This window comes from Pithys albifrons, chromosome 1 (assembly GCF_047495875.1).
Source record: "Pithys albifrons albifrons isolate INPA30051 chromosome 1, PitAlb_v1, whole genome shotgun sequence".
Taxonomy (NCBI): Eukaryota; Metazoa; Chordata; class Aves; order Passeriformes; family Thamnophilidae; genus Pithys; species Pithys albifrons.
In genome coordinates, this window is record NC_092458.1 from 76,832,638 (window position 1) to 76,847,778 (window position 15,141).

General features: G+C 38.6%; 1 protein-coding gene across 7 annotated transcripts in view; it reads right to left on the bottom strand.

The window, feature by feature from the left end:
* Positions 1-15,141, bottom strand: part of CEP295 (centrosomal protein 295) — a 46,305-nt gene that overhangs the window by 14,074 nt on the left and 17,090 nt on the right. For all 7 annotated transcript variants that reach the window (XM_071555750.1, XM_071555792.1, XM_071555781.1 and 4 more), the window contains exons 10-16: positions 14,297-14,515; positions 12,993-13,123; positions 11,341-11,550; positions 10,247-10,344; positions 9,053-10,130; positions 7,944-8,115; positions 7,664-7,816 (exon numbers count right to left, since the gene is read on the bottom strand). In XM_071555750.1, coding sequence (XP_071411851.1) covers positions 7,664-7,816; positions 7,944-8,115; positions 9,053-10,130; positions 10,247-10,344; positions 11,341-11,550; positions 12,993-13,123; positions 14,297-14,515 — 2,061 coding nt within the window. The remainder of the gene's footprint in view (positions 1-7,663; positions 7,817-7,943; positions 8,116-9,052; positions 10,131-10,246; positions 10,345-11,340; positions 11,551-12,992; positions 13,124-14,296; positions 14,516-15,141) is intronic.

Consider the following 15,141-nt stretch of genomic DNA (forward strand, 5'->3'; position numbering starts at 1 on the left):
TTTCCTGTAGCTACTATCACTCAGTAGTCTTCTAGAAGCAAGTACAAAACATGAAAGGAAATACATCTAAAATACATTTATTTAGATAAGGTAACCTGTTCTTCATTGATTCACTACGTTACTGCATTAATGCTAAATGACTGATCTCCAAGAGTAAAGAAATTCTTAAATAGCTTCTCCCCCCTTCCTTGCCCCCCCCCACTGCCTACAAATTCTCCAGGACCCCCTAAGAGGCACAATCCTGATTTTTTATGACATTTAGGCTGGTAACCGAACAGAGCCACTGGCAACAGATTTGGCAAATAAAATGAAGAATGGAAGAAGAATGGTAAGGAAATGTGGTCACACTATAATGGTAAAAATCACCTCACCCTCCTGCAATACTGTGTCTGTTAAACAACACTCTTCTAATATTGATAAGATTATAAATCTGTGAGCACAGAATATTAATTTGTTTCTGATCCCTTTTCTATCAATACGTGACAAAGCTCTCCAGGTTCACAGGAAAGGAAACTTTTATTAGAACCAAGAGGCAACAAGCCCCTGGCCGAACGTGGCACTAGTGGGACAGAGTGCTCTGCAGAGGTCTGTAGGTATTTAAATATCTCCACAGGAGAAAATACACACAATACAAAGAATTTCCAAACTTAAAGAAAGTAGTAACAATAAGCATGGGCTAGAAATGGCTGTCAGATATTCAGAAACTGGAAACAGACTATTTATTTTCTCATTTGGTGAAAAAAACCCCAATGCTAGAACAAGCAACCACAGAATTCTCTATTTCCTGATACTTGACATCAAGATAAGATACTTTTTCTCAAAGGAATTATTTTCTATAGAATATCACGCAACAGCTAGTAATTTAGGATACATATGACATTCAAGTTTTTAATAATCTCTCATATTTAAATTTTATGGAGAGCTACACTGCAAATGTTTTATTACTATACTGTAATAACCTGCATTGTTCTTATGATATTAATACAAGCAATGAACAGTAGAAATTTCATGCTACAAACCAAAACATTTAATTAAAAAATACAACATGATCATATCCCATGACTATTAAATTAATAACCTTAAGAATCCTGTATTTGGTAACTCATAAAAGAGGGGTTTTCATTACTCCCTCCTTCCTCCAAAATAATAGTGCCAGGTTTTCTTTGCTCACAGCATCCTGACATCAGCATGGGACTATCATGTTTTAACCTCCTGGCCACCACACTGTGACAAAGAATTTGTATTTAAAAATTGTGTCTGTAATATTCAGAATATTGGGGGTTTGGGGTTTTGGCTTTTTTTTTTTTTTTTTACCAAGACAAATTGCAGCAAAATCACAGCATTATTTTAGGGTGCAATTTGAAAGACAAATGACCAAAAAGCAAATTGCTCAGTAAAGACAATATAAAACCATGGATTAGTCCATGTCCAACCATGTAGACAAATCAAAAATATGTACTCCAGGACAGTTTGCTAAAGTAGGGATGGAAAAGACAATCTATCAAAATTAAGAATTATGGACAAATATGTGAGATTACTAAAAATAAAATCTTAGGTTAGCTTGGGTCACAGAAAAAAAATCATACTTCGAATAATATCTCTGTACAGGGTAGCAATACACGAAGATAATCACATCAGGAACACTGTTCAAGGGAACTGCTGAATAGAGAGAGACCAATATGTTGATATGTAATGAAAGAGAACTGTGAAAAAGATGTATGTATCAAATTTAGTCACTAGTTTCAGGCTGACTTCCAAAGGAAATTAGGCTTATGCCATCAAACTCACTGTTTCATCTGCAGGGTTACTCTTGTAATTCCCTATTACAATTTGACTTCTATCAGCCCACTCTAACCAAACTGGATTGGAAAGACTATCAAGTGTCCAAGGTTCCCAATTCATCTTATGGATCAGGGGCATGGAACAAGAGAGCAATTCAGATTTAGCCTCACTGATGTCACTTACTGCAACATCCCATTGGCATTACCTGTCCTGTCTGGCTGCAACCAGCAGGTCACTTTGTGGAGCACTTGTAACCACTTCGTACTGAGCACAGGAGTCACCCTTCCCTAGCCACACAAACACAGAATGCCAAGGGGCTGGAAGGGGCCTTGAAGGCCATCTATTTCCAAGCCTCCCTGCCATGGGCAGGGACACCTCCCACTGGGCAGCTGTTCAGAGCTCCATCCAACCTGGCCTTGAGCACTTCAAGGGATGGCGCATCCACAACTTCTCTGGGCAACTTGTTCTAGTGTCTCACCACACTCACAGCAAAGCCCTTAAGACATTTAACATTTATACATGTCTGCCTCTGAATTTGAGAGGTCTAAAGTTATCATTCTTCCTGTAATAACTGGAAGAAAGAAATACAGCCAATTATAAAAGTTTTTTAAAAAATGCCTGTTAACTAAGAACAAGCCTCATATCAAAGGAAAGTCACCTTTGCTGATAAAGCATCCAAGCAGATTTACCATTTGACTTTTTATCTTTAATGTTTACTTTGAAAATGGATGTGAAGAATGATTAACAGGATTTGTGCACATCTAGTGGTTCTGTAATCATGAAAGCAGTACAGCTCCTCAGCTGTAGAGCCTTACATTATTTGGTCAAGGTAGAAATCACCAAGAACGTAAGTTCGTAGAGTAAGGTCAAAGACCACACATACAAAGCACTTGTTTGCTCTCACCTTTAGAAATACAATTACAGCTTGAAAACATGGGAAAACTGCAAACATGTCCTGGTTAGAATCAAGTAGCAAAAAAATATAAAAAAAAAGAAATTCCAAGTTACTATTATAAGCAACAACCTAAAATACACCTGGGGTGGTCCTGTAGTGTAAAGGGGAGCACTCTGGACTCTGAATCCCAAGGTTGTGAGTTCGAGTCTCAGTGGGACCGTCTCCTGGCCGTTCAATGCCTCCCTGCCATCCCATCCCGTCACATCTTGGATGCTCAGGAGGGTCAGCCCCGGTTAGTACCAGGTGCTGTGACAGTCCTGAGGACTTCCCAGTCACTGTCCAAGCTCGCTCGGCTGTGGCAGATGGACCTCAGGACTGAAACGGTGGGGCCAGTTCTGCGCACGCTGTGCCTCACCTAAAAAAATCCCCTGCGCAGGCTGGAAGGGCACGTGGGGAGAGCCCTGCCCAAATCTGCGTTCACGAAGTCTGGCCACACACACATAATACACCTTAAATTCTCCCTTCAGAAACTTTATACTTCAAGTACAAGGGACTGTAGATTTTCTTGCTGAAATACCACACCAGTTAATGAAAGTATCCCAGGGAGCCTCACAGCCTACAAGTTATACGGATATTGTTGGTGGTTTGGCTGTTGAACTGTTCAAGAGGACGATCCTCTTACACGCAATCACAGAAGGCTCTGGGGTTTTTTCTTTTAATACAGATGTTCAAAGTTTCCTAATCCTCTTACATAAACCATTGCACTGTTCATATATAATATTATCTAATGTAAAAAGACACTACAGAAAGATATTTTATATTAATTCAGTAACAGCTGCTCTAGCAATGCTTCTACAACTTAGAAAAATACAAGCCTTTCCTTCAGATATTTTTAGAAGACAAAATTCTTCAGTGACAATTTAAGTTTAAATACAGATATACTTTAAAAGGTGTTTTCTGACAAATAAAGCAGCAGAAAGAAAATGAGCTTATACATACTTATCCAAAACAAATTCCAAGCAAACCTGTACTGCATCGGAAATGATGCCTCAACACAAACTAAATGCGCAGTAAAAGATAAGGGGCAGTGGTGAAATTAGCAGTGAAACCAGGAGAGGTGTACTACACTGCTATACCCCTCCTAACATTGTGCATATAAACACTGCCAAGTTTCTGAAAACACTGCAGTTCCAGTAATGTATTCCTTTCAGATGGATACTGAAAACACTCCTGGACCATGTGACACTGTCATAGAATCATAGAATGATAGAATCGATTGGGTTGGAAAAGACGTCTGAGATCGAGTCCAAACCTTGGTTCAACTCCAGTCCATTTACCAGATCACGGCACTCAGTGCCACGTCCGATCTCAGTTTAAAAACCTCCACTGGGCAGCCCATTCCAATGCCTGATTACTCTCTCTGGAAAGAATTTTTTTCTGATCTCCAACTTAAATTTCCCCTGGCAGAGCTTGAGCCTGTGCCCCCTTGTCCTATTGCTGAGTGCCCGGGAGAAGAGACCAACCCCCACCTGGCTAGAACTTCCCTTCAGGTAGTTCTAGACAGTGATGAGGTCACCTCTGAGCCTCCTCTTCTCCAGGCTAAACAGCCCCAGCTCTCTCAGCCTCTCCCCATAGGACCTATGCTCAGTCCCTTCACCAGCCTTGTGCTCTTCTCTGGACCTGCTCCAGCACCTCAATGTCTTTCCTGAAGATATTTCCCGTCACCCTGTAATGAGCTGCAAATTCCTTCACTGAATGTTTTACAAACTTTGTCTAACAGTTCCCACCAAGTCAGGCACAGCATTTTTTAATTACAGTGACAATAAACCACATTTCAATATGCAGCAAACTTGAAGAGAAGCAATTGCATTGCAATTAAAAGCACTGGAGCCTTTGAGTAGGAAGTAAAAACCTTGACATCCACTTGTTAGTCCAATCACTTAAAAATTAGGCAAAGAAAGAAAGCAAGTTACTCAGAGTAGTCATCTTTTTCCTTTTACAAAGCCAGTCAAGTTACCCATGACATGTTTAATAATTTCAATGTCCCTGAAACAAAATTATTTTGAACGTTCCCAAGACACTTCAACAAAAACTTTTTCTTGATACCTGAAACAACTTGTTTGGTTTTACAAAAACAGACATCACCACATCTGGACATGGCCTGTCCTCTCAAAGATGTGATGTCCAATAAAAGCTCTTCACGGACAGATAAGAACACAGTTGAAGTAATCCTTACATTACTGCACTATTTTTCCTTTTGACATACTCAGTGGCACATGTAAAAAGTGAATAACGGCTACTATAAAACATCAAAGTAGAATTGACCAGTCTGGAATTCAGGTACTAATACTGGGTATGCACTGACTTTTTCCCAGTCAGGAGGGAGACCTGTGACAGCTTCTAGAAAATTCCATGTGTCTGGCTTAACTCCAGCACTGTGCTAGTCTCACAAGCTGAGAGTCAAGGCTAATGTGTTGTGAGTCAGTAGTCAGAACTTGCTAATAAAATAAGCAGGGTGATAGGACACAAGGGAATAGAGTGAAGGTGCAAGTTCAGGCTGGACATTAGGAAAAGGTTTTCACTGAGAGGGTGGTCAGTCACTGGAACAGGCTACCCAGGGAAGGGATCACAGCACTAAGCCAATCAGAGTTCAAGGAGCAACAGCACAAGACTCTTAGTCGCATGGTCTAGCTTTAGGTAATCCTGTAAGGAGCAGGGAGTTGGACTCAATGATCCTTACAGGTCCCTCTTGAGATATTCTACAAGTCTCAATTTTCACGTCTCTCACACCTAACACATGATTCGTTCAAAGTTATTTTTTTGAGCTTGATGATGACCTCAGCCTTCAATTTTTTGTTTCAACTGTATTTTTAAGTTATTTCTTACATACACTAATATAAGCATGTTAACACTCCAGAGTTCTTTTTAAGTTCTTTTCCTTTGTGTCAATACAAGGAATCACTGGGTACTGAGCCAGGCACACCACTGGTCTGTGTGGCTTGCTCCCGCCGGGTACAACTGTAAACCTTTACAGACAATTCTACAAGTTAAAGATCAAAAACACATGCCTTGGATAAGAAACTGTTGACTAAATGAGCTGTACTGCTGTGTGGACTTGTTACTGGAGTGGTAAAAGGAAAATAGTAAAAAAAAGATAAAAATTCATTTGTTCTGAGATATGGGCTTGCTCAAACACCCTTTTTTACACTTGAAATTCAACAGCATTTAAAAAGCACTGCAGGTCCTTTAACAAGTCATGTCATATTATACAAATAAATAGCAGTAAAATCAGAAATGCTGAGCAGAATTCATGTAATTCCTTGAAGGAAGAGGATTTCCTCACCTGAATCATAGGAAGTTTCAGTTGCCATCATTAGCAACTCTTGTAATAATCTCCCTGATGGTTTGGTTTGTCTTGGACTTCCATTAGAGGTTTGTTCCTTGTAGTTTGCTGTGCTTGAAGGTAACCTGGCCTCACAAAGAGTGTGATTGCAACATTTCACACCAGCAAACTTCCCAGGGGTTGAAACGGGGGAAGGTTCTTCACCACCACGATTTGTTTTATATGGATTTAAAATATTTGTAATCAGATTAAGTATAGAAAAGAAGTGTTTTGCACTTAATTAGGAACATTAAGATAAGATGCATGTTCTATTTTACAGAAACAACCTGCTGAATTTGTACAGTCTCCATTTTAATGAAATTACCCTATCAGGTCAGTAAACAACTTTGCATCACAGTCTAAGGATTATATGGGCTCAAAGATTATACTGATCAGACTTCTCAAAAAATAATTCCTAGCTCCACCAAAGTATTTCTTCCAAAAATTTCAAACAAATTTTTCCACATAGTAGATCCACCAAGACTTGCAGAAATTTCTCCAAATCCAGAGGTAATGTAACTTCTCTGCTGCGGGTAAAGATTTCTTCTCACCCCCAGCCCACACAACAGCCCTTCCTGGCCACCCAATCCAATAAAAATCTCAACATTTTACTACCTACCATGACCAATAGTTTGATAATATATGGGAATAAATCATCTGTGGATGGTGATAATGGGGATTACACCAAGTGCTTTTAAGAACTAATATTCTTCAACCAAAACCTTTACCCAACAAAACTTGCTGTCTAATTAAGATACCAAATTGGTCCAACAAGAACTACACTGCATAAACTGATGCAAATTAGCATTAATTACTTTTCTTTAATTGAAAGATGTCCCCTATTAGCTGTTTCATTATTTTGCTCAAGATGAATGCCAGCCTGACAGGCCTAAAATTCTCAGACTATTCTGCTTGGCCCCTTTAAGGACACTGGCACAATATTAAAAGTTGTAAAACATGCAATGAATATGAAGAGTCATTACAAAAAAAAAAAGGAACTTAAACGTTTACATTTAGAAAACATCAGTTTGTTGTACCTGTCAATTAATGTTCCCTATACAGAATTACAAAGCATTGCATACAGGCTGTAACAAAAACATTTATAAAATAATTGCTTGTGTAGTTGCTCTCCGAAATTTATTTATAGAGTGTTTTGTAACAAAAAAACAGCCAATCCCAAAAAGGCGGTCTAAAAATTCTCTAGAAATTTGATAATAACTCCTTATTTGAAAAATTTCAGTCATTTTCTTGGTATGCTCAAAAGCTAAACCTCTAAACAACATCCACCAACTTGTCTTTACCATTACAGTACCACTGCCTATTAACACAGACCCTGCCCAGCAGAAGAATGAAGAAGGAACTCAGGTCATGGAATAACCATGGATTTTCTTTTCCTAGTGAAATTTGTTTATGTTTTTCTAGATAGACAATGACAGGATAAACTTTTTTGAACTACAACTCACTATATAAATTATACCTTTGAAAAGGCCCCAGTACCAGCTATTATTTCACAATCAATCGCCTCAAAGATTCTTCAGGAATGATTAAATTTCTCCAATCTACTTCTCATAACAGTAGCATTTATTATATATTTGGTGTATTACCTGCAAAAGAAAGACTGCAACTCCTCGGTGTGTCTACCTCTGGTATAACACTAAGTTCATGTTGTTCCAAACCAAGCCCTAACTTGACCTTTGTCACAGGTGGTTTGGAAGATCTCCATTTCTGTTCTCTACAGGGAACTTTCTCGGACTGTTCTGTAAAACAAAGTTTTGTGTGTTGCAATTATATACGTGTATCAAATGAACTTAGGGAGATGGAAGAGAACTCCATCTCAGCTGTGAAGGGATAAAAATTATAAATAAATATAACACACAGCCTTACCAGTTTGCTCAGCTGGACCAATGTATTGTGAAATCATTTCACTTCCATGAAATTTACTCCTGCCACAATTCTCTAGCTGGCAGTTTTCTGAGACTTGGAAAAAGTCAGTTCTATTAAACCAGTCCGGCTTTTGTGCCTCTGTCATTTCTTCATTTGGGCATACGTGTCTCACCTGAGAAGGGGAGGAAGGAACCCTATGTAAGATTATATTTATATTCATTTATCAAACAAGCACTTCCTTGTGTGTATATTCCATGCAGAATAATACTGAACATGTTGAGAAAACAGCTCAAGTATGCAAAATACCAGACAGATTTGCTTAGCTCACAAAAATATCTGGAGGTATTGGTGTTTTAATTAGCTCTACAAACCTAATATACTAAAACACAATTATTTATATTTTCAAGGCCTTTGTTAGGTTAGATCAGAAAACAGCATTTTTAACAGGAACATTTTCTGAAAAGTTTGCATTTGGTTTTCCAGCTCCTGAATTCAGGAATTTTAGCTGCTTGGAGACTGCAAAATCAAAAGACAAAGTATAGGGAACAGTTATTTTTCTAAGATGGCTTCTGTTATAAAAAGAAAAAAACCACAAGCGCTAGAAAAAGGAGGGTCTTCAGATGCTCAAAAATAAACTTTGCTTTTTCTTCAGTTACTGAGAAAAAAGCAAATTACAAGTCAAGACTGCAGCTGCCAAACCAATTTCCTAGCAAGTATACACAGAAAGACAAGCTTTAAAAATAATCTATTCAAGATGCTTATGATATTCTTTCAGGTATTGCTTTAATTATTTTTAATACAAGAGCTCTCTAGAGTTGCATTTGTAGAGATGAAGACCATACCTGCAGATACTTCAAACAACCTAACAATTTCAACAGGCATAATGTTCAGAGACCAAGCACAGACATTGACAGCATTTGTGTTACACTGAATAAAACTGTTCTCTTGGGGCTTACAGAGAAATTCAATTGATTACAAATTGCAAGTCCCAATTAAAATTGTTATCATGGTAAATCACCCAGAACTATCAATGCTACCCAGTAGCATTCCCTCCTAAGTCTGATCATCTACTGGATGATTCCCCAGGCACAGCATTTCATAAGGCTTACCTGCTTGTTCAGAAATTCTTTCAAAGCCTCTTGCTGTCGCTGGAGCTGTTCCTTCAATTTATCTTGCTTCTGTAAAAGTAGTTGTTCTTGTATTTTCTGCCTAGAAAGAAGAGCTTCTCTTTGTGCATCCAGTTTCTCTTGCAATTCTTTCAAATACCTCTGCTGAGCTTGGATGCTTTCTGAGGAGGCCAACACTCTGTCCCTTAAATTCAGGATACTAGAATAATTTAATAAAGATGAATCTCCCAATTTTGATATCAAGAATTCCTCAACACCCTGGGCTTTAGATTCTTCATGTGCTAAAGTCGTGGATTCAGGAAGATTGAGGGGTTGTTCAGGGCTTGTTTTGCTGGTGCTCTCTACAGATCCCTGCTGAAAGGCCAAAGAATCAACTGAGCCTGTCTCAACTATGCAAGATCCCTTTGCTGCTGCCATGAGGGTTGTCTTAAGTGGAAGCTCCTCTCCAGCTTCTGTCTCTGTTTGATGGCAAGATATCTTCTGAGATGACTCTTTAAAGGGTACTGTTTCTGAAGACTCAGAAGAACTTTCTGCAGGCAACAAAAACCTAACATGGTGCTGGCGTGCTTCCTGCTGTATTCTTACTGCACTGGCATCTTTCACGACTAAGCCTGATGGCAACTGGAACTGAGATGGTTCTCCGATGTGCTTATTGGGGGTTTTGAACGTTCCCACTTGTTCCTGTGAAGGACAATCACAGGGCAAGTCAAACTCTCCATGCTTCAATTTTGATGCTTCTGAAAACTGCACAGGTTTGCCAGGACAAATATTGTGCATTTGCTCTTCCTGTTTCCGTGAAGATGGTTTTTCCAACATATGCAATGCTCCTGAAAACAGAGGCAATGACCACGCATATTCCTGGGCATTAACGTGTTCTGATGCCTGTGCTGGCTGCACTCTTTGCCTCTGCAGGACTGGTTCTGAGACAGGACTTGAATTAATTGACTTTGTTTCCATTGAGCTTGCAGGTGTTGCAGAAGCAGACAAGTATCTGTGCTTCAGTGTATTCTGATACTCCTGTAGATGCTTCCTAGCTTCTTCAATGGTCTGTGTGTGCAGCCTAAACAGAAAGAACACACAAATCTTTCCACAGTGATGCAAAATGAAACATCAATTCCATAAGCAAAGAAATTCAAATCCCTTTGAAACAGGCTTACATTTCATAAAGGCATTTACCTGTTCTGCTGTACAAGGTGTTGCTGAAAATCATGAATGGTCTGTAAATGGCTGTCTTCTCTAAGACTGCTGGTTTCTGATACAGTAGTATTTCCAGTCTAATCATAATAAAGTAATTTTAATTTAAGTTTGCACATACACAACTAACACAGAAGATTATTATGGCAACCACCTTAAGCTGTACGTTCTTTCTCTTAAGTTTACAGAAGTACCACCTTTTGAAATCCATGATTTGGTACCTTTTGCACTACCACTTGAAATCAGTGAGATTTCAGCCTCAGGCAAGGAAGCTAAAGGAGCTCCTGGAACAGATGGCCTACAGCTACAGTCTCTCTTGGCAAGTCAGCCATACATCATCAAAGCCAATGGTGCTTGCAGCAGCCTAGCTTTAAAAGGTAAATGTATCCAGCAAACTCAGGGAGCAATGATCCAACAGAGCTGCACTTCCAAGGCAATCAGGTTCTCAGAGGAGTACAGGTTCCTCTCCTTTAAGTAGCTGTTTGAGATTTAGATAGACAAAAACATAGAGGCAGATTGGGCTTGTCTTTTTTTCCCCACTATGATTTCTTTTTTTCCTTCTTGAAAAAGATGATGACTACATGCATAATCATTATGTGACTTTAATCCGATTTTACTATCGGGGATTTTAAACAGACAAGCTGCCTCTGGCACTGTGCACAGGCAACACAATAGTCAAAGTCACAGAATCACACAATATCCTGATCTGGAAGGGCTGCACAAAGGTCACTGAAATCCAACTCTTAGCCCTGCTCAGGACAGCCTCAAGAGTCACATCATGTGCCTGGGAGCCTTGTCTAAGTGCTTCTTGAACTCTGTCAGACTTGGTGCTGTGACCACTTCCCTGTCCAACCACCCTGACACAGACTCATGCCATTCTCTCAAATTCAGTGATACCATGTGAAATATAAACTATGACATTGGAGAAGGAAGCTTTTAGATGTAAAACTTCTGATTCACAGTTTAAGAAATAAAAACCGTCATAATTGATATAATTTAAAATTGGCAAATGATGGTTTTCATTTTTATTATAACAGTAATTAAAAATCTACAAACAATTCTCTACAACTCTTCACCTCATGTTCCATTTGGTTCTGCTGATCTCTAGAAGGAAGACTGTGGGTTTGTATCAGCTGACCTTGCCCTTCCTTTTCTTTTTTCTTAGCCTCCTCCAAGCAGGATTGCATTTGGATTTTCAGAAAATCAGCCTCCAAGCGTGCTTTCTCTTCTTCAATTTGTTTAAGCAAGGCCAGCTGCTCCTGTTTCTGTTGCTCTATTTTCTCATTCTATTGAAAAGAAAAATGAGGGTGAAATCTCTAGAACTGAATGACAAAGAAATCATACGCACCACCACACACAAAACTTTGTTCCAAATTACTGCAAAAATCTATTGCTTGTAATAGGCATTTCCAAATTCAAGAGGCCTTTAAAAATAGTTCCAAAGTTTACAGGAATAATTTTGATTCACTGGCTCAGTACTTTTAACAGTCCCTGAATACATTTACTATAGTACTATTATCTGTTCTCAAATAAACAGAATGGATAAAATCAGAATCTAACCAGAGATTACCATTTTCCTGAGACTACAAAAGAGGCCCTTTACTTAAACTGACTTCAGAAATCTATTTTGCATTGCACCGAGCTTTTCATCTGGAGCTCAACACATTTAAATGTTAATTCAAGCCTTACAAAACTTCTGAAATAGCTTTGAGAGCACTCCATAAACCTTTCAAGTAGTTTGTTTGTTTGTATTCTCTTCCCATGCACCTCTCAGCTACAATTCACTTAGATCTGTGCAACAGCAACAGACTATGTGCTTTTATTTCAAAGTACTGGCAAAGGTGAGGTGGACAACAGCCTTCCATGAGCAAGTCTCAACAGGGACATCAGGAAGAGCAAGCTGGGAGAAAGCTGGACCTGAGAACAGTTAATGTGGACACAGTAATGCACACACCTGGTCAGGTGCAACGTGTGAGAAAATGAATGCTTAAGAAAGTAGCCACACTTTAACAGAGGATCTGCTGCTGCATTTTTCCCTAAAATATTAACTATTTTGTCAGATTTTCATTTCCTTTACTTCTGAATTTAAACTCCACAATTTGAGGCTGTACTAAGACTCAAATTTCTACTTTTTTTTTAATTGATAAACAATCACATAGCAGCTTGTAGGTCACTGTAGATATGACAAAAATGAAAATGCAGTGAAACACATACACAATAAATATAATTAAATAATACACAAAGTTATTATTTTCTAAATACAATAAACATAGCATTTGCAGGGACACAAAAAGCTTTCTGCATTTGCTTCCTAGTTAATTTTTTAAAAGTTACTTAAGGTTTGTGTGTTTTCCTGCTACTCTAAACACAATACCTTAGACCCTCCTACATTGTTGCACAAGGTGAGTCAAGTTTTCAGTTGTGTATCATTGACTATATCCTCCCTTGGTAAAGTAAAAGTATTATTGGGATTCTCATTTAACCACAAGGATTTATATCCCTTGCCTATAGCACTTGCTGGATTTTAAGAAACTGGGGCTTGCCACTCTATTCTAAATTCCAGATACACCTTTGTCATTTTTAAACAGGATAGAAAACGTTACAATAAAAGTTCAAGTGTTAAAAGCATCTATCACTGCTGTATATATAACCTGAAGCATTTTCAAGTCTTCTGTAATTCATTCTTTTACACCATAACTGAGACAGTAATAGGTACAGACACACTTACCCACTTCTGTCTCTCCTCTTCCATTCTAATTTTAGCTGCCTCTTCCATTCTGATTTTAGCTGCTTGTTCTTGAGGATCGGTTAGAATCGAATTTTCATCTGCATCTATATTTTTCAACATTTTCACAGAGTCTAAAATACACATGTTATTTAACTGTAATTGCAGTCAGAAAGAACCTTGGATCTTCTTTACATCTTGCTTCATGTTTCCCAATACCTCTAAACAAAATGCGTAAGCTGCTCAATCAGTTTTTAATATATTTAAGTTTTTAATGGTCCTTTATTGTGTGTCTTTCTTGACTATACATCCCATCTACACAGGGACTGAAGATGACATCTAACAGATTACTTGGGAGCTCAATAGCAAGACCATCCTGAAGAACCCAAAGCCACACATTAACCTCTTGGAACAAAGAGGGTCTAAAAACTTGGACTCTCTGGGCAAATTATCTAACATTTGTCTACTGCACAAAAAGCAAGCCTTAATCCTGTACTGTTAGCTTCAAATAGCAGCCCACCTTCCCCCAAGGCATGTCTTCACTTGTGCTGCACTCTCCAATTCCCAAGCGTTATGCAGCACATCCATGTACATGATTGAACTAAATCCCTCTACAGCATTTTAAAAATCAAGCATCCTATGAAAGTAAAAAAAACCCAACAACAAAAAAACATCATCACAACTTGATCACTTCAGTAATCCCACTTGGCATGCAAGATCACCACCTTCAGCACCAGCCTGAACAGAACAGCACAAAGGATAGAAATGGGACGTACCCCCAAGATGACTTGGATACCAAACAAATTGGAATGTCTAATTGCTATAGATTCCAATTTTACATGAAGGCTTTTCAGAATAGTGCCTAGAAGAAACCCACTCACAGCAGCTCATGCATATCTTGTGCCTTTCCAGCTGTGCATCTCTCCAAAGAATCTGGCTTTTCCAGTTCAAAAGGTACAGAACCTCAATGCCCAGTTTTGCACTGAGAATCCTATTTCTGAAGGCAAGAACCTATTAAAACATGGCAACGCCAAGTGTGACAACACTGTGGGTGAGATTTAAAAGATAGGCATTTTGGACATTTGTTCTCCACAAGATCTTAATGAACAAGTTGGACATAAGACCAAAAACCTCTCTGATTTGTGGTTTCAACAAATCCACAATACTTTGTGGGCACAGATAGAAAAACTGTACTTTCTGTCAACATGGCAAAACACTAACACATTCATTAAATGGGTTTGCCACAGCCCCTCTTCACAAGTTTTTTTGCACCTACACAAATTTTGATGCAAGTACGTACTACATACCTTGGGCTTCACATACTGTATTTTTCTGTTGCTCATTGTTAAGTTTTAAATCACATAGTGGTGTCTCTTCGCTAGCAATTGTGCCTGATTCAATAGTCTCCAATTCACTTTGACTCTCACACTTTGATGTCCACTCCTCTTTTTGGCTTCTAATCTTGTTCAGCAATTTCTTTAAAGCAAGTTTTGATCGAGGTTGGCAAGTTTTTGCTTCTTCTTGATCTATAAAGAATATTTAGTATTAAGAATTTTGGGTAATTAATTAATTAAAAAAAATTAAAAAACAAACTTTTTTATTACTTATACAGTTGGACAAATAGCTCAGGTATACTTTTAAAAACAATGTTTTCCCTTATCTGCAAGAAAGAAGCAGTAATTTGTCTCTGCAAGCTATGAAAGGAGGGCTGACCCAGCTGCAGCATTCACAGCCTGCTGCAGAAGGAAGCCTTACCATGCCCCCAACCTGCCCTCAGGCTCCTGCCCTCTCCCATGTACTACCACTGGCAATACAACCCACCACAGACCAAAAACCAGACTGTGCCAACAAAAGGATGTGGCAGAAACACCTGGCCAAGCAGCAAAGTTCAGTAACACACCTGATGTTCACATCACGTTATCCTGTGCATGCCACAAGCAAACAGTACACACACATGCATCCACTGCAGCCTACTCACAATACGGAGCAATTTAATCACAAACCTGAACATAAAAGATGTACAGTAAGCAGACTTTCATACCAAGTCAAGCTTAAACTTTTAAATATTTCAAAACACAAAACGGAAAATAGTTAAGTTCACACATCAGGATAATTCTGTAATTTATACTAATTATATAGGAATAATTATAGA